The 25091-nt window shown below is 38.6% G+C and overlaps 2 protein-coding genes across 6 annotated transcripts in view; one reads left to right on the top strand and one right to left on the bottom strand.

Annotated features, from left to right (window-relative positions):
• Positions 1-7353, top strand: part of KANSL1L (KAT8 regulatory NSL complex subunit 1 like) — a 161100-nt gene extending 153747 nt beyond the window's left edge. The window contains 6 exon segments of the mRNA XM_005672154.3: positions 555-609; positions 612-678; positions 2045-2099; positions 3555-3667; positions 4831-4996; positions 5772-7353. Of these exon segments, the coding sequence (XP_005672211.2) occupies positions 555-609; positions 612-678; positions 2045-2099; positions 3555-3667; positions 4831-4996; positions 5772-6002 (687 nt within the window). The 3' untranslated portion in view covers positions 6003-7353.
• Positions 143-25091, bottom strand: part of RPE (ribulose-5-phosphate-3-epimerase) — a 25020-nt gene continuing 71 nt past the window's right edge. Inside the window, exons 1-7 of one of the 5 annotated variants that reach the window (XM_013984453.2) lie at positions 24955-25091; positions 19435-19511; positions 18046-18125; positions 12220-12359; positions 11262-11396; positions 10613-10699; positions 143-9046 (exon numbers count right to left, since the gene is read on the bottom strand). The exon at positions 24955-25091 is cut by the window's right edge and continues 66 nt beyond it. In XM_013984453.2, coding sequence (XP_013839907.1) covers positions 8924-9046; positions 10613-10699; positions 11262-11396; positions 12220-12359; positions 18046-18125; positions 19435-19511; positions 24955-25065 — 753 coding nt within the window. In that variant the 5' untranslated portion in view covers positions 25066-25091 and the 3' untranslated portion in view covers positions 143-8923. Of the gene's footprint in view, positions 9047-10612; positions 10700-11261; positions 11397-12219; positions 12360-18045; positions 18126-19434; positions 19512-24943 lie in introns of all 5 variants that reach the window. The other 4 variants (XM_013984454.2, XM_003133629.4, XM_013984455.2 and 1 more) reach the window with 4 other exon arrangements.

The raw sequence follows: 25091 nt of genomic DNA, 5'->3' as shown, positions 1-25091 counted from the left end.
ATTTGATTAAACTAATTTGATTTTACTATGGAGTAATTGTTCATTAATCCTTGGTTATGGCTTTTTTGTGTGTTAAAACTTAGAGGTCAAAACATAGGATTTAGAAACTTCAGCATGAACTCAGGGACCAGGAACACATAAATGAAGCTTGTAAAAATAATCTTTAATAAATGGCTCACCAAATATTTCATTTCATCATCTTTTCTAATATAAAGTGAGTTTGTTAAAAGATCATTTCATTGACATAGGGTGCTTTATGGTGCTCTTCAATAAGGGCTTTGCATTTTAAGGCATTCATATTTTTTATGGTCTTAAAAATTGGCTTGTATGTGTGTGCACCCAAATGTTACACTGCATACCTGCCAAGGGATTATGTTGGTTTATAGAAGATAGGTATGCTTTATTGTTTTTCTTAACATTTTATGATCAGATTTTATAACAATGTGTAAAACTTTGGAGGCACTGCTATATTATCTTTATATAACTTATAAAACATGAGTATCATCCCAGCTAACCAAATACTATTGTTAAATCACTGTAATCCTACTTTACAGAATACTGCACGACGGAGATTGCGAAGTGAGAGCTCTTATGATATAGATAATATCGTGATCCCATGTCACTAGTGGCCCCAGCTAAGTTAGAGAAACTCCAGTATAAGGAAATACTGACTCCAAGGTATGTGTGCTTAAATCTATTTTCTTTCTTCCTTCTTTTTATTGAATACACTTTTTTCAGTGAAGTTAAAAGAGGATTCTCTCCCTCTTCCTCCCACTTGTCTAACTGGAGGGAAAACAGTGAAAAACTTTTACGTCACTCATGCTGGAAAAAAGTGCCATACAGTAGCACAACTTTACTTCTTAGGTATTATTAAGAATTGGGAATTCCTGGAGTTCCCGTCGTGGCTCAGTGGTTAACGAATCCGACTAGGAACCATGAAGTTGCGGGTTCGATCCCTGGCCTTGCTCAGTGGGTTAGGGATCCGGCGTTGCCATGAGCTGTGGTGTAGGCCAGTGGCTACAGCTCCAATTGGACCCCTAGCCTGGGAACCTCCATATGGTGCAGGAGCAGTCCAAGAAATGGCAAAAAGACAGAAGAAAAAAAAAAAAAAAAAAAGACAAAGAATTAGGAATTCCTAAGATTGGCTTTAGCACTCTTAGTCTTTTTGTATTCAATATTTAGTTCTCTGTTACGTATATAGCAGAAAGGTACTTTAGGGATGTAAATAATTACAGTAACAATCCTCGATCTTTAAAATGAAGGTTTGCACAAGGCTGCAAAAGATGTTTCTTGCTGGCAGCAAAGTTAGATATTTTTAGCATTGATGAAAGCAGTTTTTAAGATTATGAAGAAGAGATAGAAGAGGATGGAAACAGAGACATGAGCTGGGTGACAACTACAGTAATTCCTACCCATCTCTAATTTCTGATTCTTTTATTCATAATTACTTTGAGGTACTTAAGAGAACTCTTAATACTCTAGGAGGTATTATGAGAATTTACATAAGTAAAAAGAACATTTGTAGTTACAATGTTCTACAGCAACAATGTGGTATTTTAATTTACAGTGGTAGGCTGGAGCTGGCTGGTTGGCCTGATTTAACACATAGGAATACTGTGATCCACTTAAAACTCATACAAGAGGTCACGATGGCAGTCGTCTTCACACAAAGAAATTGGCAAATGCTACAAATCAGAGCTTTTTCCTTTTTATTTTCTGGGTCAGTTTATCAGCATACCACTGATTTCAGTTTATCAGCATATTGCTGATTTCAAAATTAGTAGTTTTTAGATATAAAATGTAACTAGGCAGGAGACTGTTTATCATTAAGGCCAGAAGTAAAGCCTCATCTTCTCCTTGTCCTCTTTTCCTAATACAACTATTTTACCTCTTTTAAAAAATAAAGTACTAAAATACAACCATTTGAATTATGAAGGCCCCAAGGAAAGAAAACACTACTGCATTAGCCATACTTACAGAATAAAATTGCTCCTTTTAAATATAGTAACAAAAGCTGTTTGAAATTGGTTTGTATCTTCAACAGCTGGAGGATGGTTCTTCTTCAGCCTTTGGATGAATATAATTTAGGTGAAGAAGAGGTAAGTTGCCTTCCACTTGTGGAATAATTGTGCTTTATATATTATGAAGCCTGCTTAGTTTGATACTTAAGGAACTAAGAAATATAAGTCCCTTTTAACATATGTTGATTTTTAAAAAATTTTCAAACTTATTAAAAAAAGTTCCTCATTAAGGGTATTAATTTGATTAGAAAAGCATTTTGTGCAAATTTGACAGCAAAGACAATAATACGGAGAATAAAGAAAAGCAAAAAATAGACTTTGCTTACATGAGTTGTTGAAATACTAATTTTGTGAATATATTCATTCCCAGTATCTGGCATATTTTTTCTACATAGGATTTAGTCACTTTTTTTTGATCTGATGTTGCCACAAACTGTGGCTTAGGTCGCAGATGCGACTTGGATCAGCTATAGCTCCAATTCGACCCTTTGCACAGGAACTTCCATATGCCACAGGACTGGCATGGCTATAAAGTGGAAATAAAAAAGAAGAAAAACAAATCTTAGGAACAAATTGCTTTTGAATTTAGAACATTTTGGACTTTAGAAAAGTAATGTACATCTGAAGGTCCTGAGTTTGAACCTTAGTGAGGGCACTGAAAAAAAAAGAAAAGTAATGTAATACATATAGGGAGTCTAGAACAGGTCTCATAATCAAATATTAATGTTTCTACAGTGAAATATTTATAAGAAGCAGAATAGCCTCACATCATTTCAGATCAGGCAGTGTCACCAAATGAATTATAAAAGTGTGTTTGTTTAGATTGTTGGAATTGCAGGAAAGGGACTATGGACTTGTATGGATTAAAACTTACATTAAGACAAGAAAAATTATAGGAAAAAATACCATATAACCAAACTGATTCCAATGGGGTGGTCTATAGTATATACTCCATGAGGGGGAATCAATACAAAGTTTTGAAGGAATAAAGCATGAAGAATATTTTAAGAGAAAGCACTGTGAACCTATATGGTACCTTTAAGTATTTTAGGGAAGTCTTCAAATATGACCAACAGTAAATGTTTTCGGGAGTCCCGTCGTGGCACAGTGGTTAACGAATCTGACTAGTAACCATGAGGTTGTGGGTTCTATCCCTGCCCTTGCTCAGTGGGTTAAGGATCTGGCATTGCTGTAAGCTGTGGTGTGGGTCACAGATGCAGCTCAGATCCAGTGTTGCTGTGGCTCTGGTGTAGGCTGGTGGCCACAGCTCCGATGAGACCCCTAGCCTGGGAACCTCCATATGCTGTGGGAGCAGCTCAATAAAAGGCAAAAAGACCAAAAAAAAAAAAGTAAAAGTTTTCAACTCCCTCTTTTTAGATATTTGAATCTTTTCTCACTAACATTCATTCTCACGACTCAGGCGGTTACTTATTTTGGAGTTTTCTTCCTATTGTTCTCTTGATGAGGAACTTTGACACCAGTTCTCATATTTCAGAATGTTTCTGATAAAAGCAAAACTTTAATTAATTCCAGATAGAAGATCTCTCAGATGAAGTCTTCTCCCTAAGACACAAAAAATATGAAGAGAGAGAGCAAGCCAGATGGTCATTATGGGAGCAAAGCAAGTGGCACAGAAGAAACAGCAGGCAGGTGTTGTGAATTTAAACCCCAAAATCATGGAATCCACGTGGAATCTATAATAATTCTGAGTGAATGATGAGGGAGACCACTAAAAAGGAAAACATACTTATAACATCAGCTGTTTGTGTGCTCAAAGTGAAACACTACATATACTAAGCTTACCTTCAAATTATATTCAGGCTAATTACATAACAGTGAAAAGTTGTGTATTTTACTCCACACTATTTCTCAGTGTCAGCCTCAGTAACATATTTAAATGGGCAAGTAATGTGAAAATTCTCCTTAGATAAAGTCGGTCATTTCAGGGTACTGTAATGGTGGATCCAACACTAGGGATTAGAATCAGGGTACCACTTCAAAAAATGTTTCTCCTAAAAAGAAACAAAGCAAAAAACAAAAACAAAACCAAAAAACAACCCTCAAGAAACCTATCTAGTTTAAAAAGCAAATAATCTAAAATATCTAAAATACTTTGAACATAACTTTGAGGGGAGGGGGAATAAATCCTAAAAATATAATTAGTAATCATCTATTTGAGAAAATCTCTGGTATTTTATATTTACATTGGGCTTTTTTTTAATATAGCCAAAATCAAATAATAAGATCATGTTGAAATCTGGTAGCACTTGAGTGTGGTACATCTCTCAGTCATTTAGTATTGTTAAAACACATTTCTCTGCTAAGGTCTCAAGATATCCAGATTTGTCATAGATTCTTATTCCAAGAGTTATCCTAACATATGAGATTCGATTCTCATCTTTCCCCACATTCCAAATATATAACTTTATAGAAGTACAGAGAAAAATGTGAATCGAGTCCTTCATGGTTGACACTACAGTAATCATAAATACTCTGGGAACTCAGACTGTAAGGGTCAAGTAACAATTTTTTCTTTTTTTCTGGGGGGGGGGAGAAAGGGAAAGCAAACCAAAAGCTCTAACAAAACAAAACTGCTATAGTAATTTGGCAAAAAATTTCATAAAATACTATTTAAGTCTTTGAGATGTAAGGATAATAATATCAAGATCAACAGATGAATTCTTAAAAACTTTCAGGCAGAGTTGTTTAAAGAAAAGCTACCAAGTTAAACTGACTTAAGGACACCTTGGGTTGTTCATAAAATGTTAAGACCTCAACAAATAAATATTTTTCTTGATTTTCTTGCTAGAGCTTACAGTAAAAATGCTGAAGGACAGGACTTGCTTGTGAAGGAATACCCTCATGACCTTGGCGGAGGGCAGATCTGTGCTGAGAGTCCCGCCGAGCCTCCCTCGGAGAGCCAGGACCTGAGTGCACATGGCTCACCTTCACTAAGTGAAAGTCAAGAGATCAAGGTAAGTCTCTTATACATAACTAGGTAAACTGACTCTAAATTGACTTTAAGCAATTGCCTGTTGCTAGTTAAGGATTCTATCATTACCTACCAAATTCTGTCCACCAGTCCAGTAGAGAATGCTAGGTATAGGAATGTGTCTCCCAGCATTCTAGTTCCATCACTAACTATAGACAGTTCTCTACCTTTTTATGTAACACATCAATACCTAATTCTACCTATTCACTTCATCACAAATCAAACTGGATTAAAGAGAATAACACCTGGCACATAGTAAATGTTAAAATTTCTCTTCCCCTTATAAAAGATTTTTACATGTCTCCCATACGTCCAGTTCTAACCTGCTTTCTAACACTTCGTCTATAAAGCTCTTGCACTTTATAAGTAGGTGTTGGAAAAGAACCATATCTAGGATTGAGAGAGTAGAGAGTACAGAAATTAATAGGCAAAGTCATATTAAGTTCAAGGAAAGCAAAGTCAATAGGTGTCTATAATGATGACGGGATGAAGACAGAGAGATCACAGTAGAAGGTCTAACACTTTTAACAGGCCTTCCCCAAAGTACTCCTAGGCTGAAAATGCAGACCAGTGCCCTAATGGCCACGTGTCCCTCTTTGTGCAAGAGGCAAAGTGCAACAATAATCCCCAAAGATCCCTAAATAATCCTCAGTACATTCCATTTTGCTATATACTTTGTACTTTTATGAACAATGGTTATTACAAAATTGATATCTACAGATTACATATTAGTTGAAACTTATGTTTTTCTCTTTCAGTCTCTGTGGTGGGAACGACGAGCTTTTCCACTGAAGGATGAAGACACAGAAGCCTTATTATGCCAAGATGAAAAAAATGATCAGATTAAAAGATCAAGCCCAGCTTTCCATGGTGAAGTCTTCTGTACCAGTGCACCAGAGAATGGCCACCATCCAAAAAGGCAGGCAGATGGCATAGAAGAGTACAATATCCTTGGTCTAGGACTTACTCATGTTAAAAAATATAGGTGACAGGGAACAGGTTTAGAAAACTATGCAACTGAATAGGAAAATAGGAGGAAAAAAACAAGCCCTGTTCTCCACCCACCCCCCACAATTCCAGAGTCAGAGCATGTAGTGCATGTATTAATCTTTCATGCTGTTTATGAAACAGACAAGTTACACCTTATGTTCCTTCTTGAACCACAGGAGTAACTAGCTTTTCACCTACAGACAAGTGCTAGTCATTTGTATTTTATAATGCAAATCACAAGCACCAAAAAATTAACTGCTGCAATTTGATGTCAAATCACATTACTGGCTAAATAACTCTTATACTTTATACCCACACATAATACACACATACCTGTGCACTAAATGATAGCTCTTCCATTCCACTTGAAAAATGCATGTATGTACTACCCCATGAAATATAAGCTGCACTATAAGGAAAGCAGCACAGGTTTCCAAAGGTAATGGACATCTAAAAGTCTTGACTATGGAGAAGGAATTTTTTAAAAAAAATGTTTAACCAAGAGAAATTATTTATGGAAATTTCTATACCAGATAACACAATTCTCTTTTATTTGAAATCACTGGTATCTGTTGGGTTAAACACAGGTTATTTTCTATTCACTTCTAACAGAATAAGAAAAGCAATGGGTTAAGTATTGGTGTATTTTAAAACTCAACTTGAGTTGTACCTATTTTATGTATCTCATGAAGAGAAAATGCCCTACTTAAGCAACAAACAGGAAATTCCTGTTGGTATATTATTGTACTTCTGGTTAATTTGGTCATTCCTTACAATTGCTTATTCTTTTCAAATAAGGATCTGTTCTTACTTGCATCCTAAATTGAGATTTAAAATTCTCAAAAGGTTAACGCTTCAATATTGAACACTGGAGTGTACATTAAGAAAAATTCCTTTGACGCTATTACATGATTTTTTTCTATGTAAAAATTTGGACAATTTATATGACTCGCTTTTTCTCATGTAAAAAAAGGTTATTCAAGTTGTAGTACCCATATAACTGACAATCCTAGCCATCTGGTCTAATCTGGGGGATCTGACACTAAGTTTTTGTTAAGGATTGGAAATTACACTAGTCTCTTTAAAGAAGGAAAAAAATTTCCAATTCAATACTGACAAATTTTTGCTTGTAGTTTTACTGTACATTTGTGTTTAAAAAAAACAAAAGCCAGAACAAACCCAAGTTGTCCAGGCAAATAAATTCATATCTTTTGTCATGTCTGATATTATAATCTTCTATGTAAGTTTTTTAATTAAAGTTATTTCTATATGCCCTGTGTTGTCTGATTTGATTAAATATCATCTATGTCACAAGCTTTTCCTAAGCCAAAATAAAGATTATGAAATAAATTTTTATCTTGTAACACAGAAAAAGGCAAGCCAGCTGTACTCTATGCATAAGTGTTAACATTCTTATTTTTCAAAACTCATAGTGGCCTGAAAACGTTTAATGATACCGGTCCTATTATTTCCTTCCATGTGTATTACTGCACAGCAAGAGTATTTACAGAAATGAAGTAGCTATACATATCTGTTACTGAAGTATAATCTGGGACACAATCGTAAATATTTAGTTTATGAATTAACTCTGTTCCCAGCCTACCTGGTCTTCCTTGGATAAGTAAAATATACATCCTTAGGGTCAAGATCCGCAGTTGCAGAATAGTCTCAGCCATCTGGTTTTGCTACAGGGTAAAGTTAGTTAGAATGGAAATAAATAAGACAATGTTAAGTAAAGGAAGGTTCCTTTGCTTAATCCACTTCCTCAGGGCTCCATTTGTAAAGCGAGTACAGACCAGAAATACTTTACTGGATCCTTTCCATGGTGCCAGCCTAGGACTAATCTGTAAGTTTAATGAAACTGTAACAATGTACTTTATAAAACATTAACTTATATAATGATAAGCTGCTTTGTATTGAGCATCTAATTCTACTATCCTACAATTCCAGGAATAGTAGTGGAAGCTTTACATATATAACAGTATCTCTTAATCCTTAACACAACCCTGCACTGTTGTTATAATTACACCCAAAGTATAAATCAGTTAACAGAAACTCAAAGAGGTTGGATGATTTGCTTTGCTATGGTCAAACAGTTATAAAGGGGAAGAGTTAGGATTTAACTTAATATTACTTCCAAGTAGAGACTTTCCTTTCCTTTCCGCACAGAGCTAGCAAAACCTTTTCTGTCCTTAAGAACAGTGCGTACGATTAAGAAAAAAGTGGAGAGAGGGTAGGGGGGAAGGAGAAGGAACCACTGAATAACCTGTCTCTCCAGCAAAGCTAACAAAGAAGACACCCTGATGAAACTTGTGCTTGTATTTTAGAACAGACAACCTGAAAAATCCCTGGGCTTCATAATACATTGTTTTTAATCTACTAAATACAAGGTGCAAAGTAAAAAATAGATGTTTTAGAAGCTAGAAGAGTAAGGTATGCCATTCTAGCCAGACCCAAACTTATTCATCACGCACATACACAAATCAAAAATGACACGAAACAGTAAAAACATAAGGCGTTCCTTTGCTTTTGGGAAGCAGCCAAGAAACAACAGAAAATTTTTTTTAGAAAATCAGAAAAAACATTTTTTTCATAGTAGCTAATATGCCTTCCTTAGGCATTAAGACATTTCTGTTGATAATTTTCCATAATACAGTCATATTTTTACTCTTTATAAAAATCAAATCTCCCAGTAAAAATGGTATTTTACCACACTAATTTTTAAATTCCATCACTAAAAATGTAGTTATACACACCAACTTCTAACCTCTTGGAACATTCTGCATAATGGATTTCAGTCACTGGAATGAATAATTGCTCAGAAAAGCAGTACTGCCTCCACTGTGGTATGATTTGGTTGTCAATATTCTTGTTTTCCAGTAAAGATATCTCATGAGCAGCAACTGGACTCCTTGAGGTTTCACCGATCAAGAGAACGTTTCTGAGCAGCTTCTGAGCAAACATTTCTTAACAGGTTGATCACGGATCTGGGGTCTTCACTCCTCATAATGGCACTGCCAGACACAATCATGTTAGCTCCTGCCTGGAAGAAGCAAAAACTTAGATTATGCCTCACTGGAAGATGCAGAAAAACCTAAACCAGAATTCTTGGACTAGAGTTTGTACCCTTACAGCTGGCAGTCTGCACTTTAACTGTACAAAAGCTACCTTGAGATGAACATACTTAAGCAACTAGTTCAATAAAAAAGAAGCTACAATGCTTAAATGAGGATGTGAAATTATTTTTAAAGGTGTCTAAGGAGTCTACTTATGTTTTGGTAATCACCTATAAAGAAGCTAAACTGTACCTTTGCTAAGATTTATATAAGGTTAAAAACCTGTAATTTTTGACTTTACTAAGGTTTTCCCCATATATACCAGGGCCCCCACTGGTTCTAAAAAATCAATTTTTTCACCTTTGAATTATATATAGGTACTCTCAGAGAAAAATTATTGTTACAATGTGAAACAATCCATAAAGCAGGGCAACATTAAATAATTTCTCATCTTGATGTCAAAAAGAATGAATGGAACATCTTTCTATGTGTGTTTCACTGCATTCCAGAAGGTGACTTGAAATCAAAGAGTAAAAGCAAATAAGGTGAGTCCAAATCTATCCCTCAGCTTCCTAGGATTCAACTCAAGAAAGGAAATCCAGCCTATTCTGTGATTCAGGGCTAAAAGAAAGGGGGGACTACCAAGGAACGCTAAAGCTGAGGAAAGTTTCTCTGAGACACTGTCACACTAAGATACAATGCACTGCATTCTAACAATATTCCCCAAAAAAGGAAACATGAGTTTTACAGGGTCACTTAATGTAAGCAGAAACAGCATTAATGACAAAGCACGGTTCAGGAAAAAAGAATTCCACAAGGGGACAAAGGATATATGCTCACTAATCATCTGACCAGTGCCTCCTCCATACTGATCACAGCCAAGCTTGGTAAGTAGCAAGCAGAAAAGTATTTATACTGAACACTGAAAGTGAAGATTGGACCGTGCTGCCTAATAAAAAGCAGGCCACATAAACTTCAATCACCCGCAGTGCTATAGGGAGGACTGGCATTCTCTTATGAAGGTCAGGAGCCCAGCTCAGCTTGGCTAGCTACTTGGAAAAAACTCATCCCACCTCTGCAGGGAGGGTCAGAGATATCCAGAGATCGGATCTAGATTTTCATCAGAAATGGTTCTAGACAGTTCTTGCAAGGGACAAGCTGGTAGCTAATACACCTAAGTTCCACTGAATAATGATTTTTTTTCCTTTCATAAGCATGTATGTTTTCTTTCCCTATTTTGGGAAACTGTCTCACTTCAAAGCCCTGGAACTTAATGATCTTCCACAGGCTGGCATTCAGTGTATTCCTTTTCAAAGAATCTTTTCATCATTACTGAGATAACTGGGACTTATTATTTAATGATTATGTGATTTTATAATACTCACTTATTGCTCTTTATTTTCCTAGTTTTACTTCTAAACAAAAACAAACAAACAAAAAAACTTTTCCAAGAAAGAAAGGCTATATAGGAAATGTACGGGAAATCTCTTTGGCAGACAAGACCTGTCCTGGCCTTACATCTGATGGGAAACTGGTCTCGGCAGCAGTCTCACCTCTGCACATTTATGGATGGTGTCAGGACCTACTCCACCATCAACCTCTATGTCCAAAGACGGGAACTGGGTCCTCAACCAGTGAACCTAGATATATACAAGCAAGTAAGTGACTCCTAAGTAGATACGCAGAGGGAAAAACAGCAAATAAACATAAATCAAATAGCTAATGTCAGCCACTAAAATATGACCCCAAATATTTCACACAACAACTTTGTATCATTACAAATTATGACTGGGAAAAACCACCCTTTTAATATACTGAAACAAACTAAGTTTTATAAAAGCAAGCTTTGTTCTGTTTGGCAAATGGTATTAAATTCGTCATGGCTTTGCAGAAATAAACTTCATAGAAATAAAAACAAAACCCTCAACGGTCAACAAAAACTCCCAAGAGATCTAAAGGTCACAGAGATACATTTTTGTTTTTGTTTTTAAATTTCAACACTAAGATGTACTATCTTCTCTGATTTCCAAACCTAAATCTCATACAGCTTTTCCCATACTGCCCCCTCCAATCAGGTGTAGGCACCCCCATCTCCCCACCTTCAGGACAGGACATAATTAAATATACAAGTAGACCAATATATGCTTACTGAATGAACATACACAATAAAAGCCTTACCCCAGAATCAAATACTTCTTTTACCTTTGGCATCATATCTTCCATGAATTTCTGCCCTCCAAACCCAGGTTCCACTGTCATAACCAAGGCCATATCTATTTGATTAGCCCATGGTGCCAAATATTCAACTGTAGTTCCTGGTTTAATAGCAAGGCCAACCTGTAACAGACAGATTTGCTATATCACATCAATTATTATTTCTATGTTATTTTATTGTGGCATATTAGGCCCAATAGAGAGGTCTAGTCTTAAAAAACAGAATACATACATAAATGGAATACATAAACTGTTCAGACTGTAACTTTTTAAAAATAAAATCAACAAGCATATCAAATATAAATGTTTCTATAAGATAGTAAATTTCAGAAAACATAGTGGAATATATTAGCCTTATCTGACAAACATGTTATACTTGGGCTTCAAAGCTGAAAAACAGGAGATCCCGCTATAGCACAACAGGATCAGCAGTGTCTCTGCAGCATCAGGACAAAGGTTCAATTCCCAGACACAGCACAGTGGGTTAAAGGATCTAGCACTGCTGTGGCAGAGGTCACAATTGTGGCTCAGATTGGGAACTCCATATGCCACGGGCAGCCAAAAAAGAAAAAAAAAAAAAAAGGGAAGGGCGAGGAGTTCCCACTGTGGCATAGCAGAGACGAATCCGACCAGTATCCATGAGGATGGGGGTTCATTCCCTGGCCTCACTCAGTGGGTTAAGGATCCCGCGTTGCCATGAGCTGTTGTATAGGTCACACACATGGCTTGGGTCCCATGTTGCTGTGCCTGTGGTGTAGGCTGGCAGCTGTAGCTCTGATTCAAGCCCTAGCCTGGGAACTTCCACATACTGCAGATGGAGCCCCCCCAAAAGTGAAAACTGAGGAACAGCTGCCTAAATCCAGTCTTCTCTACTTGTCATTTCGGATGTTCCACTGAATCTTCCCAACTTTGAGAGTAAATAGTGCTGTCACTGCTGACCTCTCACCTTCATTCCATTCTCCCGAATGTCTTTAATCAAAGCCCCGGGGTTCTCAGTAGCCTCAAGATGAAAGGTATATTGATTGGCTCCTGCTACAGCCATTGGCTTTACCCACTGTTCCGGCCTGGACACCATCATGTGCATGTCTAGAGAGAAAAGATATATCAAGTATTATGAAAAGGAAAATAACTGGTTCATATTACTGAAGTCAGCCTGAGCTTTTGCTATTTCAGATACTAACTCTTCTGGCATCACAATAATTTCTAAATAGTTACACTTCTTTGGTTGTTGTTTTTGTTTTGTTTTGTTTTTGGCTGTGCCCAGGGCATGTGGAAGTTCCTGGGCCAGGGATCAAACCCACACCACAACAGCGACCCGAGGCACTGCAATGACAATGCTGTATCCTTAACCTTCTGAGCCACACCAGAACACTGAAATAGCTACACTTCTGTATAGCTAGCCTCTCGTTATCCTAGTGTTAATGTTTTGGTTAAATTTATTTACCAAAAAAAAAAAAATTTTTTTTTTTTGCTACAAAAAGCTCACGGTGCTGTTTATGAAAAACAGTAACTAGAAATCAGAAAATCTACATCCAGGTCCAGGAAATGCCATTTTAAAAACTTAAAGAAGTCATATTATCTATGTGGACTGGCTTTCTCATTTACAAAATTAAAAAGCTAAATTAAGTGACTCTTCCACCAACATTTTATTTGAGCACTTGCCCCATCAGTAACTGGGGTTAGAGCAAAAACCAAACAAAAATCTCTGCTATCACAAGAATTACATGCTTAGCACAAAGAAAATGAGTGAATGCAATACACCCTAGGCTGGCAGTAAATAAGGTTAGTGTGGCTTGGGTGAGGAAGCACTGGGGAGAGAAGATGGGTCAAAGAAGCACGAGATAAGGAGAGTATAGAGGTCTAGAGGCCATCAGGTTTTATTCCAAATGACACAGAGCAAACACTGCAGGGTTTTGAGTACAGAAGTGACAAGATCCAACTTAGAAGAAGGCCAAGGCAATAACCCAGATGAAAAGTGATGATGGCAGCAACTGAGGACAGAGAGCAGTGTGGGGATCCTGGGTCTGTTCTGAAGATTCTGAAGGCAGAACAGGGGCTGCTGTGATCAGATGTGCAGACTGAAAGGATGGTACAAGGATGTGGGACTGTGGCATAAGAAGAGAAGGGCCATCAACTGAGAGGCAGACAACTGCAAGAGGAGAGGAATAGGCTTAGAGGGAACAATATGTTAACCAGAAGCCCAGCATGTGTCCTAATTCTAAAGCTCGAATCACATAAATATGTTAGGGGAGAAATGGGCATGGCCTTCTTAAAGGCTTTGACTCATAACAGAATTTCATAAGAAGGAGAGGGCAGCTTAAGAGAAAGGAAGAAATAATGCCATGAAGAAGAAAACAGTAAACACTCCTGTGCCAAAGAAACGGTTCTGAGGAGAGTCTTGAGCTTTTTTACGTTTTGTTAGAGGAAGCACATTTCTACTGTAGCAAAGCTTTATTAAAGAAAAAAAAAATTCTAATATTCTAGAACTCAGTAACTAAGATTACAAAATGCAATAAAGCTTTGAAAAATCTCAGGGCAACAGGGTATACAGTCTGACTAATGAAGCCAATATTTTATTAAGGTTTGGATTTCTAAACTAATAAAAGTAACAAAGTAGAACATATTTTAATAGGAGAAACTTTGTTTTTAAAAGATAAACCCAATTTGGTGTTTCTTCCTTTGTATTATAAACAAGAAAAACTCAATCTGGTTTAAAAGATCAAGTTTACTCATTCCTTAAGTTACCAGACCGCTAAGTCATCCCTATTTAATCCTGAGCATGCAGTAACCACTAGCAACCCTCACTGGACATTTTCCAGTGTCTGGGGAATCAATGGTTCAGCGAAGCTGCCTGTAATTAACATACTGAGGTCAGCAGGTCTCAAATGTTCTATTATCAGACTCCCTTTGCACTCTTAAAAGTTAATAAAGACACCCCAAGTTGATGTGGGTTATATTTATCAATAATTAATGTATTAGAGACTCAGACTAAAAAAAACTTAATATCTACTTAGTAATTTACTTAAAAAAATAGGTGTGTTACATGTTAATTATTTTATATTTTTACAAGTCTCTACGTCTGGCTTACCAGAAGATATCCGTATTCTCGCATCTGCTCTGCATTCAATCTGTTGCAATATGTTGTTATATGAAGGGAAAAAAGTGCATAGAAAAGGGAGGAGTACCCACTTCCAAAGCCTGTTCAATTAAGTGTGGCTATCCTTCTATTTCTATCCCCAAACCTCCAAAGCAGTACTTTTAGAAAGGCTAGCAGCAATGCAGAATCTGTAAACCTACCAGTGACATTTTTGTACTTTGTTACACTTACATTTTTTAAATGGATCCTTTAAGTACTACTGGTTCACCAAGTTACACACATCTTCCAAATAGTGACACATTTCATTATATACATCCAAAACCCACACTTATTAATATCACCACAGATCTTATCAGAAAAGCTTTAAGTACAGGAAATCTATTAGGCTCACAGCAGCAGATACAAGCTTTCCAAAATTCCAATTTTCACTTGCAAACTCTATCAGTGGCAATGAGAACTGATGAACTATTTTCCTTGAAATGACAGGCTCACTTAGTTAATTTTTTTTTTTTTTCTTTTGCCATGGTATGCAGAGGCTTACCATGAATCTCTGTTCCCAGACTAAGGATTGAACCCAGGCTGGAGCAGTGAAAGCACCAAGTCTTAAGCACTAGACCACCAGGGAGCTCCCCTCATCTCGCTTAGTTCATTTAAAAGAAAATGTCAGTAAACTATCCAAGCCTGATAACCACCGTTCACCTTTTGGTTGTTTCTTCAAGGGAAACAACTTAAGAAACTGCATGAGTGCTTTTCCTGAAGGAAACCATCCTTCTCCAGGACATAGCAAAAGGGCTTTATATATGTACTTCCTACTTTGTCACACAAAATACTAGAGACATGCACTCAAGGGTCAAGATTTACTAATCAATCACTTATACTGCTTCAAGGATACTTACTGTGAACGCATGGCAAAGAAAAATATCATGACCACCTGTGTAGTTCAATATCACTGCCTGTCTCAGCCTCAGACACCAGCAGACTAATTCACCATTGCTTTTGCACCATCAGTACAAATAACGGCAAATAATATCAGTACGGATAATTCACAAATAAAACTTTAAATAGTTTTGACATCATGGACCATCTGAAAAGGACTCCCACAGGTCCTCAGACCTCACATGAAGACCACCGACGTAGTTAACAGGAAAAATGACTTTCTCTACCACTTTACCCCTTAGATACCTGGTCATTTCTACTCAATTTGAGACTGAATGGTTAAAAACTGCAGCAGTTATACAGACGACTTGTGATCTAACCCCCAGGATAGATTCATGTATCAATTATCCAACAATCAATATCCAAGAATTAAAAAACATGTTTCCTGAAGGTTATAAAACCAGGTATTAAAGCATATAGAGTCCATTCATCTTTACCCGAGATATACATCTAGAAAGATTGATTAGCAAGTTTATCAGCAAATAATACATGAAAAACAGGAAGGAAAAAACAGATTGTGTGGGGTGGTGGCAGGTGAGTTGGTAGAGAAGAGGTATGTTAAGGAGGGGAGTCAAACGGCAGTGAGAAATAATACTCAGAGGTCAACTAAAAGGAAGGAAAAAGGAAAACCATATAAATTCTAATTCCACACGAAGCCAGAGTGGAGGACTCTGTGGCCACTGCACAAGTGGGGGCAAACAATGCTATTTATTTCATTCAACTTTGATAGTCATAGGAACAAATTTACCCTGGAAAATGCATTTTCCAAAATGTAGTTTTAAAAGTTCACACAAACTATTGCATTTGGAGTGGATAAGCAATGAGATCCTGCTATAGCACAGAGAACTATATCCAGTCACTTATGATGCAACATGATGGAGGATAATGTGAAAAAAAAAAAAAAAGTATGTGTATGTGTGTGTGTGTGTGTGAGAGAGAGAGAGAGAGAGAGAGAGAGAGAGAGAGATTGGGTCAATTTGCTGTACAGTAGAAATTGACAGAACACTGTAAACCAACTATAATGGAAAAAATAAAAATCATTATAAAAAAATGCTCACCCTCCTCCCCCAAATTCAGATAGTCAGAACTTATATTCAAGTACTTGGAATTTTAAAATGGTGGACATGTTGCTGGAACATTGTTTCCCTCATGCCACATAAATGAGGTGATAATGTACATTTTCTGTGGTGCACTCAAGTGGATGAACCTATACAGAGGCTCTAAAAGAGCTTCCTACAATGACAGCAGTGTCTATAAATGTACGGCATAGTACAACAGCCACAAGCCACACATGGCTACTGAGAACTTGCAAAGTAGTTAATGCCACTAAGAATGGTTTTTTTTGTTTTGTTTTGTTTTTTTGGTTTTTTTTTTAGGACCACACCCATGGCACATGGAAGTTTACAGGCTAGGGGTCAAATCAGAGCTACAGCTGCCAGTCTACATACACCACAGCCACAGCAGCATGGGATCTGAGCCACTGTGTATGCGACCTACACCACAGCTCATGGCAATGTGGGATCCTTAATCCACTGGGCAAGGCCAGGGATCAAACCTGCATTCTCATGGATACTAGTCAGGTTCGTTTCCACTGAGCTACAACAGGAACTTCCAATTTTTAATTTTTTTAAATTTTAACTAATCTAAATAGCTACATGTGGCTAATGGCTATCATACTGAACAGCACAGCCAGTGCTTTTTCGTAAAACTAGACCACAATATGTTAATTTAAAAATCTAAGTTTTACTAAGTTTATGTAATGAGTTACATAAAAACACACATTTACAGGCGTTCCCACTGTGGTGCAATGGGATCAATGCCGTCTCGGGAGTGCTGGAATGTAGGTTCAATCCCCAGCCTGACAGAGTAGGTTAAAGATCTGGTGTTGCCACAGGGGTGGCTTAGGTTCCGACTATGGCTCGGATCTGATCCCTGGCCTGTGAACTCCACATGCCATGGGGCAGTGAAAAATGAAAAAACAAAAAACATATTTACAAAAACTCACTAAATGTCTTATGTACTAGAGATCTGACAAGTGAGACATTGCTAACTTAGTTTGAAATGGGAGCAGAAACAGTGATATGCGGACTGAATCTATATTTCAGAAGGAAGAACTTCTAGGTCACTGTGTGATTTTTAAAAAAATCTTAATTCACATCCTACAACACTGTAGTGGCACATATATAGGCCCCCCTTGTAGAAAACTCCAATTTCCATGAATTGGCTTCACATTTGAACAATTTGTTAATCAATTAATAAATTCATTTAACAATTACATCGAGCCCCACCTAGCTGTGTGTCTCTACTAAGATCTAGGAAAACCACAGCAAAAAATAAATAAATAAATAAATAAATAAATGAATGAAATACTGCCCTATAAGTAGTTACTCTCAGATTTAAAGAAATTCTAAGAGGAAAAGAAACAAGGCAACATAATTGGAAAAAGGTTAATTTAGGACAGGGTGCTCAGAAAGGGCTCTCTGAAAGAAATGATCTGGGGTGGAAAGATAAAACACTGGCCAGTCTAGGTGAAGAGCTGTCTAGGTGAAGAGATTTAGCCAAAGTGCTAAGGCCCTGAAGCGGGAAAGAGTTTGGCATCTTACAGGCACAGCCAATGAAGTCCCAGGACAGGGAGGAGGGGAAAAGGGTACAAGGTGAAACTGGAGGTTAAGAAAGCAACCAGCTACTTTCCCTTTATTGAGCAACACACCCCGCTTCGATGGCATGACACCCACTTACCAAAGAAGGGGTCCTGGCCTAGCTGCTTTCGGAGGCTTTCTACCACAGGGTGACCAAAGGTGATGTTGGGAACAAAATGCCTACAAGACAAACAAAATCTTACTCTGAAAATGTTTTCAATTCAGCTTCTGTATTTTTTCCAAAACGTATTCTGATGGGGGTAGAAGAAATGCCTGTGACTGCAATATTTTTTTGATTTAGTATTTAACATCAATATTAAACAACACACAAAAATATCTGGATACTTTTAGTTTTTTAGAGCAGTATCTCCTTGACCATTCAGCAAATAATAATGTCACATGATTTACCCTATTTAACTCTATAATCCATAATCCCTGACAAGTAGAAATGAAATATGACAAAACCAAAACCCCCAGAGTTATATGACTTCCCCAAGTCACATACTAATTAGGAAGTTCAAGACTCTGACCTAGGTCTCTCAAATCTTAGCCTATCACAGGCTGCCTATGGCTACTTCTAATCCACCTCACTAAATGCCAGTTTTTTTAAACTTAAAAAAAAAATTACCAACAAAGAAACTTAATGTGGGAGTTCCCACGGTGGCTGAAAAGGTTAAAAACCCAACCAGTATCCATGAGGATTCGGGTTCAATCCCCAGCCTTGCCAGGGATTAAGGATCTGCCATTTCCACAAGCGGGGGCATAGTTCGCAGATGCAGCTCAGATCTGGTGTTGCTGAGGCAGTAGCATAAGCCTGCAGCTCCGATTCAACCCCTAGCCTGGGAACTCCCATATGCCTCCCGGGCAGCCGTAGAAGGGAAAAAAAAGAAACTTAAGCTGTAAATGTGTATTAATAACCACAACTTCCTGAAGGTTTACAATGAACCAGATATTGTACCTTATTTTCATTTCATCTTCACAACAGCCCTATGAAGTAGATGCTGTTATTATCTCTGTCTGAAAAGCACAGGATATGTAACTTCCTTAAGTAACACAGTTAATAATTTGTTGGGGCACAATTCAAATTAAGGCTTCCCGATATCAGACCTAAAGTAGCTAACTGTTATTCTACTCCAGTTAGACTTTTTGTTCTATCACCAGCTCACTTCAATATTTAACAAAACCTCCCATATGTAAGTACCAGGCCAGGTGCTTCAGAGAGTATTGTATTTTATAAAGAAATAATGCGAGAGTTCCTTCTTATTCCAGAAAAGTTTATAATCTCACTGGCAAGAAAGTCACCAGAATTCATGACTGACCAATACAGTACAGTTGCTGGTAGGGAGCCAGCTCAGCCAAGGACCATTCCCCAGCTCCCTTTACATCCAGGTAGCCGACGTGACTAGTTCTCACCAAGAGACTCTGAGTTTAAGTGATGAGCGTCACTGCAGAGCCCAGGAGGTTAGGAGTATTTCTGTTGTGCGCTCACCTCACCCTTTGGTCAATGAAGAAGCCTTTTATATGAGGCAGAGCCACAGGATGGAAGTGGATCATGTCTCTGAACTGCTGCATGGAAGGACATTTACAATGAACAATTACATAAATAAGACATAAATTTTATTTTAAGCCATCAAAACCTGGGCTTTATTTGTTAAAGTAGTAGATATTACCCTATATGAGGACTGTAAGAAAAGCTAAACAATAGCAAGTGGGCAACATAAGGTAACACAGTTCTAGAAGCAAGGAGCATAGCACTTGCAGAGGGAGATGGTGTTGCCCACCCTGGCTAGTATGGAAGAGGCAGGAGGCACACTGTACCACATTAAGGGTATCGAACACCAGGCTCACTGTTTGGACTTTATCCTGCTGTAAATATCAACTGAGGTTTTAAAAGAGAGAAGCAAATAAAAAAATTAAATATAGTAGGAAGACAGACTGGGCAGTAAACTAGAAGAAAGGAGTTAACAGGTGTTGGTAAATTGCAAGAAACAACAAGAATGGAAACAAGGACAGCAATAAGAATGGGAGCCGGGGGTGGAGGAGATAGAATAAACCATGGCTAAGGTCTTGAGCTCAGATGAGAGGCAACATAAGTGCTAATAAAAATTAAAATATATACAGGCCAGGCACCATTCTAAACACTTCCTATGTATCAATTCATTAAAACCTCACAACAATCCACTGAGATAGGTAACACTATTATCTGTAGTTTACAGATGAGAAAAAGAGGCCCAAGATCACACAACCAATACGTGCTAGAGGTAGAGTTAACACAGGCAATCTAGCTCCAAAGTTCAGGCTCTTAACTACTATGCTTGTCTGCCCCTCCATGGACAACTACAAACTAACAGAAAAATAAAGTCCAGAGGAGGAGAGCCTTAAGAGCGAGGTCAGGATTTAGGAGACACCTGAGGGGAGGTAAGGTGGATGGGTACAGACACTTACTCTTGAGCACCTTGATCCTAAGAGGCTGGAGTTCTAGTACTTACTCCTAAGGGCAATGACTACTAGAGATCTGGATAAGAAACTTATGTTCACCTAGAACTTAGAGGTAAGAGTCACATAAGTAGACAGTAAGGCCTACTAAGTATTACACAACTCTGGGAATGAAAGATTTATATTTCATTCACTGTTCTGTTCTGTCAATCTCCTGTGTGGCCTTGGAAGTACTTTTGTTGTCTCCACCTCAGGTTGCACTTATCATGAAAATAAACACAACAATAACATCTTGGGAAAAATCTGAGAATAAAACAAATACACTTTTACTTCAGTGGAAAACAGAAGCTATAGTGTCATTTTGGAGTAGACCGCCAAAAGTAAAACACAATTTTAAAAAATGTCCTCTTCTCCCCCGTGAACTTATGAAGATTCATCTAATTGTTTAGAATATAGGATAAAGGATAATTACTTTGATTTCCCATCACATTCCATCATCAGCCCTAAACTTCATAACTGTCACACAAAGCAAACCTTTACCAGCTCCCTCAACAAGGCAAAGAGAGTAAGAGAATCAAAGTAGACATAAAACGCAGCAAGACCATAACCAGAAAACACCTCCTCTGAATCAGGAATCACACCCTCACATGCCTGCAGCCGGCAGGGGTGGGGGTTGGCAGGAGACATGGAGGAGTGAAACAGGGCAGATGACAGGGGACATCTGGCCTGGTTAATGGTGGCTGCCATTCAGCCTCTGCCCACTGTGGCCTCCTAAATACTATGGGCCCAGTACTGGAAATCTCTGCAAATTTTCAAAGCCAGAAATCTAGGAACTAAGGTGAAATCTCCCAAGTGTTTTAATCCTAACTTTTGAAATTGCTTATTTGCTCTGTTCCTACACTTAGAACAAACACATTTCCAGTCACCATCCTGTCATGACACATTTAAGTTTTACATGTGTTCCAATATCTTTTCCAGAAAAATCGACCTCTTCATTATTTCAAACACCCAACCATACTAGCGCCCGACCCACAACAATGTTCCCAGATCTAGTTCCTGACTTTCAAGATGTTTTGGGGTTTTTTTGTTTGTTGTCTTTTTAGGGCCCTACCTGCAGCATATGGAAGTTCCCAAGCTAGGGGTCCAATTGTACTGTAGGTGCTGGCTTACACCACAGCCACAGCCAGGCCACGCCACATTCGAGCCAAGTCTGCAACCTATACCACAGCTCACAACAACGCTGGATCCTTAATCCACTAAGCTAGGCCAGGGGTTGAACCTGTGACCTCATGGATACTAGCTGGGTTCGCTACTGCTGAGCCAGAACAGGAACTCCAAGACTTCCAGTTTTAATCAGAAGACACAGTGGAGGCTTCAGGGGAAGAGAGGGGACTAGAAAACAATACACACATTCAAGCCTCCTCCTGGAGGGAAGGTAAACTGTGATGGTCGCCTTGGGAAGGGGAGGCCCCCACCTCTCTTTCACCTTCATGTCACCCCCACCCCACACCGCCTAGAAGGTACTGCAGCTCAGCCAGGCTCTGCTTCTTCAGGTAGGACATTCAGGAAGGAGCTGAATCTCCCCATATTAGCTTCTTCCTTTGCAAAAGGGAAATTAAAATGGCTCTTAGTTCATAAAGTTGTGAAGCTTAAGAGGGAAAGAGCTTTAAAATATTGTAACCAGAATTAAGGTGTTTTTTTTTTCCCCCTTCCAATCAAGATGTTTCTTGGTAAAGGGGGAAAGGAGTCAATAAAAAACAAATACTTTTTTGGGGGGCCTTGCTTGCGACATGTGCAAGTTCCTAGGCCAGGGATCAAACCCGAACCGCTGCAGTGACAACGCCTGATCCTTAATCCAATGCGCCACAAGAGAACTGCAAAAACTTTTAAAACAAGAACCTACTGTATAGCACAAGGAAATTTACTCAATAGTTTGTAATAACCAATATGGGAAAAAAGAATGGATATATAAATACATGTATAACTGATTCACTTTGTTGTACAACTGAAACTAATACAATGCTGTAAATCAACAATACTCCAATAAAATTAAAAAAACAAAACAAGCAGTCCCTGCTGTGGCACAGTGGGTTAAGATCCAACTGCAGTGGCTTGGGTCGCTGCAAAGGCGCGAGTTTGATCCCAGTCCAGCACAGTGGGTTAAGGATCCAGCTGCCACAGCTGTGGTATAGGTCACAGCTGTAGTTCAGATTCAATCCCTGGCCCAGGAACTTTCACATGCTGTGGGTGCACCCATAAAAACAAAAACAGAAAACAGAAGTTCCCGTCATGGCTCAGCGGTAACAAACCCAAGTAGTATCCATGAAGATGTGGGTTTGATCCCTGGCCTCACTCAGTGGGTTAAGGATCTGGCGGTGCCACAGCTGCGGTGCAGGTCACACACGTGGCTTGGGTCCCGCTTTGCTGTGGCATAGGCTGGCAGCTGCAGCTCCAATTCAGCCCCTACCTGGGAACTTCCAGATGCCACAGGTGCAGCCCTAAAAAGCAAACAAACAAACAAAAAAACAACAACAACAGATAAAAGTACTTTTGTCTCAATAAGCTTAGGGTCTGCCATTGGGCTGGGAGGGCAAAAAAGATTCCTTGGAAATCCCTCCATCATGATAAAGTCATTCACCCACCCAGTTATAACTAAGACTGCCATGGTGCTTTTCCTGCAGAGAACACAGAGGTGAGCCAAAGAGACAGACCTTGCTTTCAGGGAGCTTACAGTGCATCAGGAGAAATATTAAATAACAGAAATATAAATTAGTTGCTCTTTGAAGACAATGTCTTAATCATTTTCTCTAAGCCCAATAACACCCACAGAAGACATTTAATTTCTGAGACAAAACAAGATGTTTGCATGCTTTCAATCCCGGCTCAATCATTTCCTAGCTACGAGATGACTTAAGCTTTCAAACTGTTCACTGTCAAAGCTAATGCCGATAACAGTACCAAGTTCGTAAGGTTGCAGTATCAGAACAGAAATGGTCAAGTGTTCATAATCATCACTTAATGTTATCACTGATATTCCTAATTAAAATGAAAAAAAGGATTTTCTCCATTCATTCACTCACTCAAACAAGGTAGAGAATTTAAAACCAGGTTGCTCTCTGTACTATACATATTTACTCCGTAGCCTATCCTGAGACCTCCAAGTGTCTTAGACACAAAATTTTGTCTCAGGCACAAAAATGTAGCTACCCATCTCTGAGGTACACACACACTCCAGTAATATTACCTGTGAAAGGTCAGAGCTTTCAAGCAAAGGTGTCAAAAACAAAACAAAAAGCATATAAATGAATTACATACAATAGCAAACTAAAAATAGAGGTTTTTATAAAAGGTAATATTTACTAATCTTCCATACTTAGCCTAGAATCGTTAGAACTTTAGGGTCAAGATTTTGCCATTATTAGTTGGGCACATTATTGAGGTAACAGAGTGGAATGCAAAAGAAAAACAACAAATTTAACCAGATAGAACAAAGGAAGGCAAAGCTGTCCTAAGAGGGATGATATTAAAAAGAAAGGGAAGTGACTAACCATCTTTTGTAAAAAAAAAAAAACTATGAACTTGCAGATTTGCATGAGGCCAGCACAGAGATTTTACTTATTTACAATAAACTTATTTTTCTACCCCAAACCAAAACAATGGCTGTTACGATTTTTATGACCAGTTGTCAGTGGCGCTCAGAGAACCACTTGGTAAACCCAAGAAGATCCAAGTTGTAAGTCTATCAAAGTGTGTGTAATCTTGAGGGAGTCTCACCTGTTTTCTCTGTTTGTTTCCTCATTCTATAACCAACTTAAGAAACTAGCATCATCTTGCTTTCAAACAATATTGATTATGGGCTATAACTACAGTGCTTAAAAATTACTTGCAATAAACTGACCTCCCTGAAGAGCAGAATGCCTAAAGAGAAAACAGGAAAAATCAAGACTCGAACAAAGATACAAACACTAACAGAGAATTTATTTACTATACTTCAGGCACTGTAAACTTTGTGTGTACTAACTAGCTCATTTCGTCTTTCAAAGATGCCTAAGTGGTAGGGTGTGTTATCACTCCCATTTTTCACACAATGGAACTGAAGCTCAATGAGGTTAAATGGCTCGTCCCAAGAAACCCAGCAAGTGTCAGAACTTGGGCATTCTCACTCTAGATGCCAAGCTTGTTATCTTTACACACATCTATCTCCCCAGCTTTGCCACTAACTAGCTATATGAGCTTGGGCCAGTCATGCCTATCCCCTTAGGCCTCAGTTTCTCTAACTGAAAATGAGAGACAGGCCAGCCTTAAGGTCGCTTCCGGGCGCTAAATGCCAGAAGACCATACGTTATCTGGGGGGAGGGGAAGAGGCTGAGGTTTGGGAAGCGTTCAAACCTCGGATCCCCTCCAAGCAGGGCCGCCAGGGCTCCCACCCAGGCACCTTCTTAGTACCGCGTTCAGAGTGAGGCGCTTGGCGGTACAGGTCGCTGTGCACTCAACAGGCACTCAATGAATGTGCGCTGAGCCCGCCCCGCGCGGCAGCCCTGACCCGAGCCCCACGGAGTTACCCGTCCATTACATCCAGGTGCAGATAATCAGCCCCAGAGTCCAGCATCCGGAGGCACTCGGCCCCTAAATTGGCCAGGTCGCTGTTGAGGATAGACGGGCCAATCCTGCAGCCGGACGCCATGGTACTAGTTCCCTAGAGCAAGTTAC

The sequence above is a fragment of the Sus scrofa genome, chromosome 15, assembly GCF_000003025.6.
Source record: "Sus scrofa isolate TJ Tabasco breed Duroc chromosome 15, Sscrofa11.1, whole genome shotgun sequence".
Taxonomy (NCBI): Eukaryota; Metazoa; Chordata; class Mammalia; order Artiodactyla; family Suidae; genus Sus; species Sus scrofa.
The sequence above is the reverse complement of the archived record's forward strand: the minus strand, read 5'-3'. Positions and strand labels throughout refer to the sequence as shown.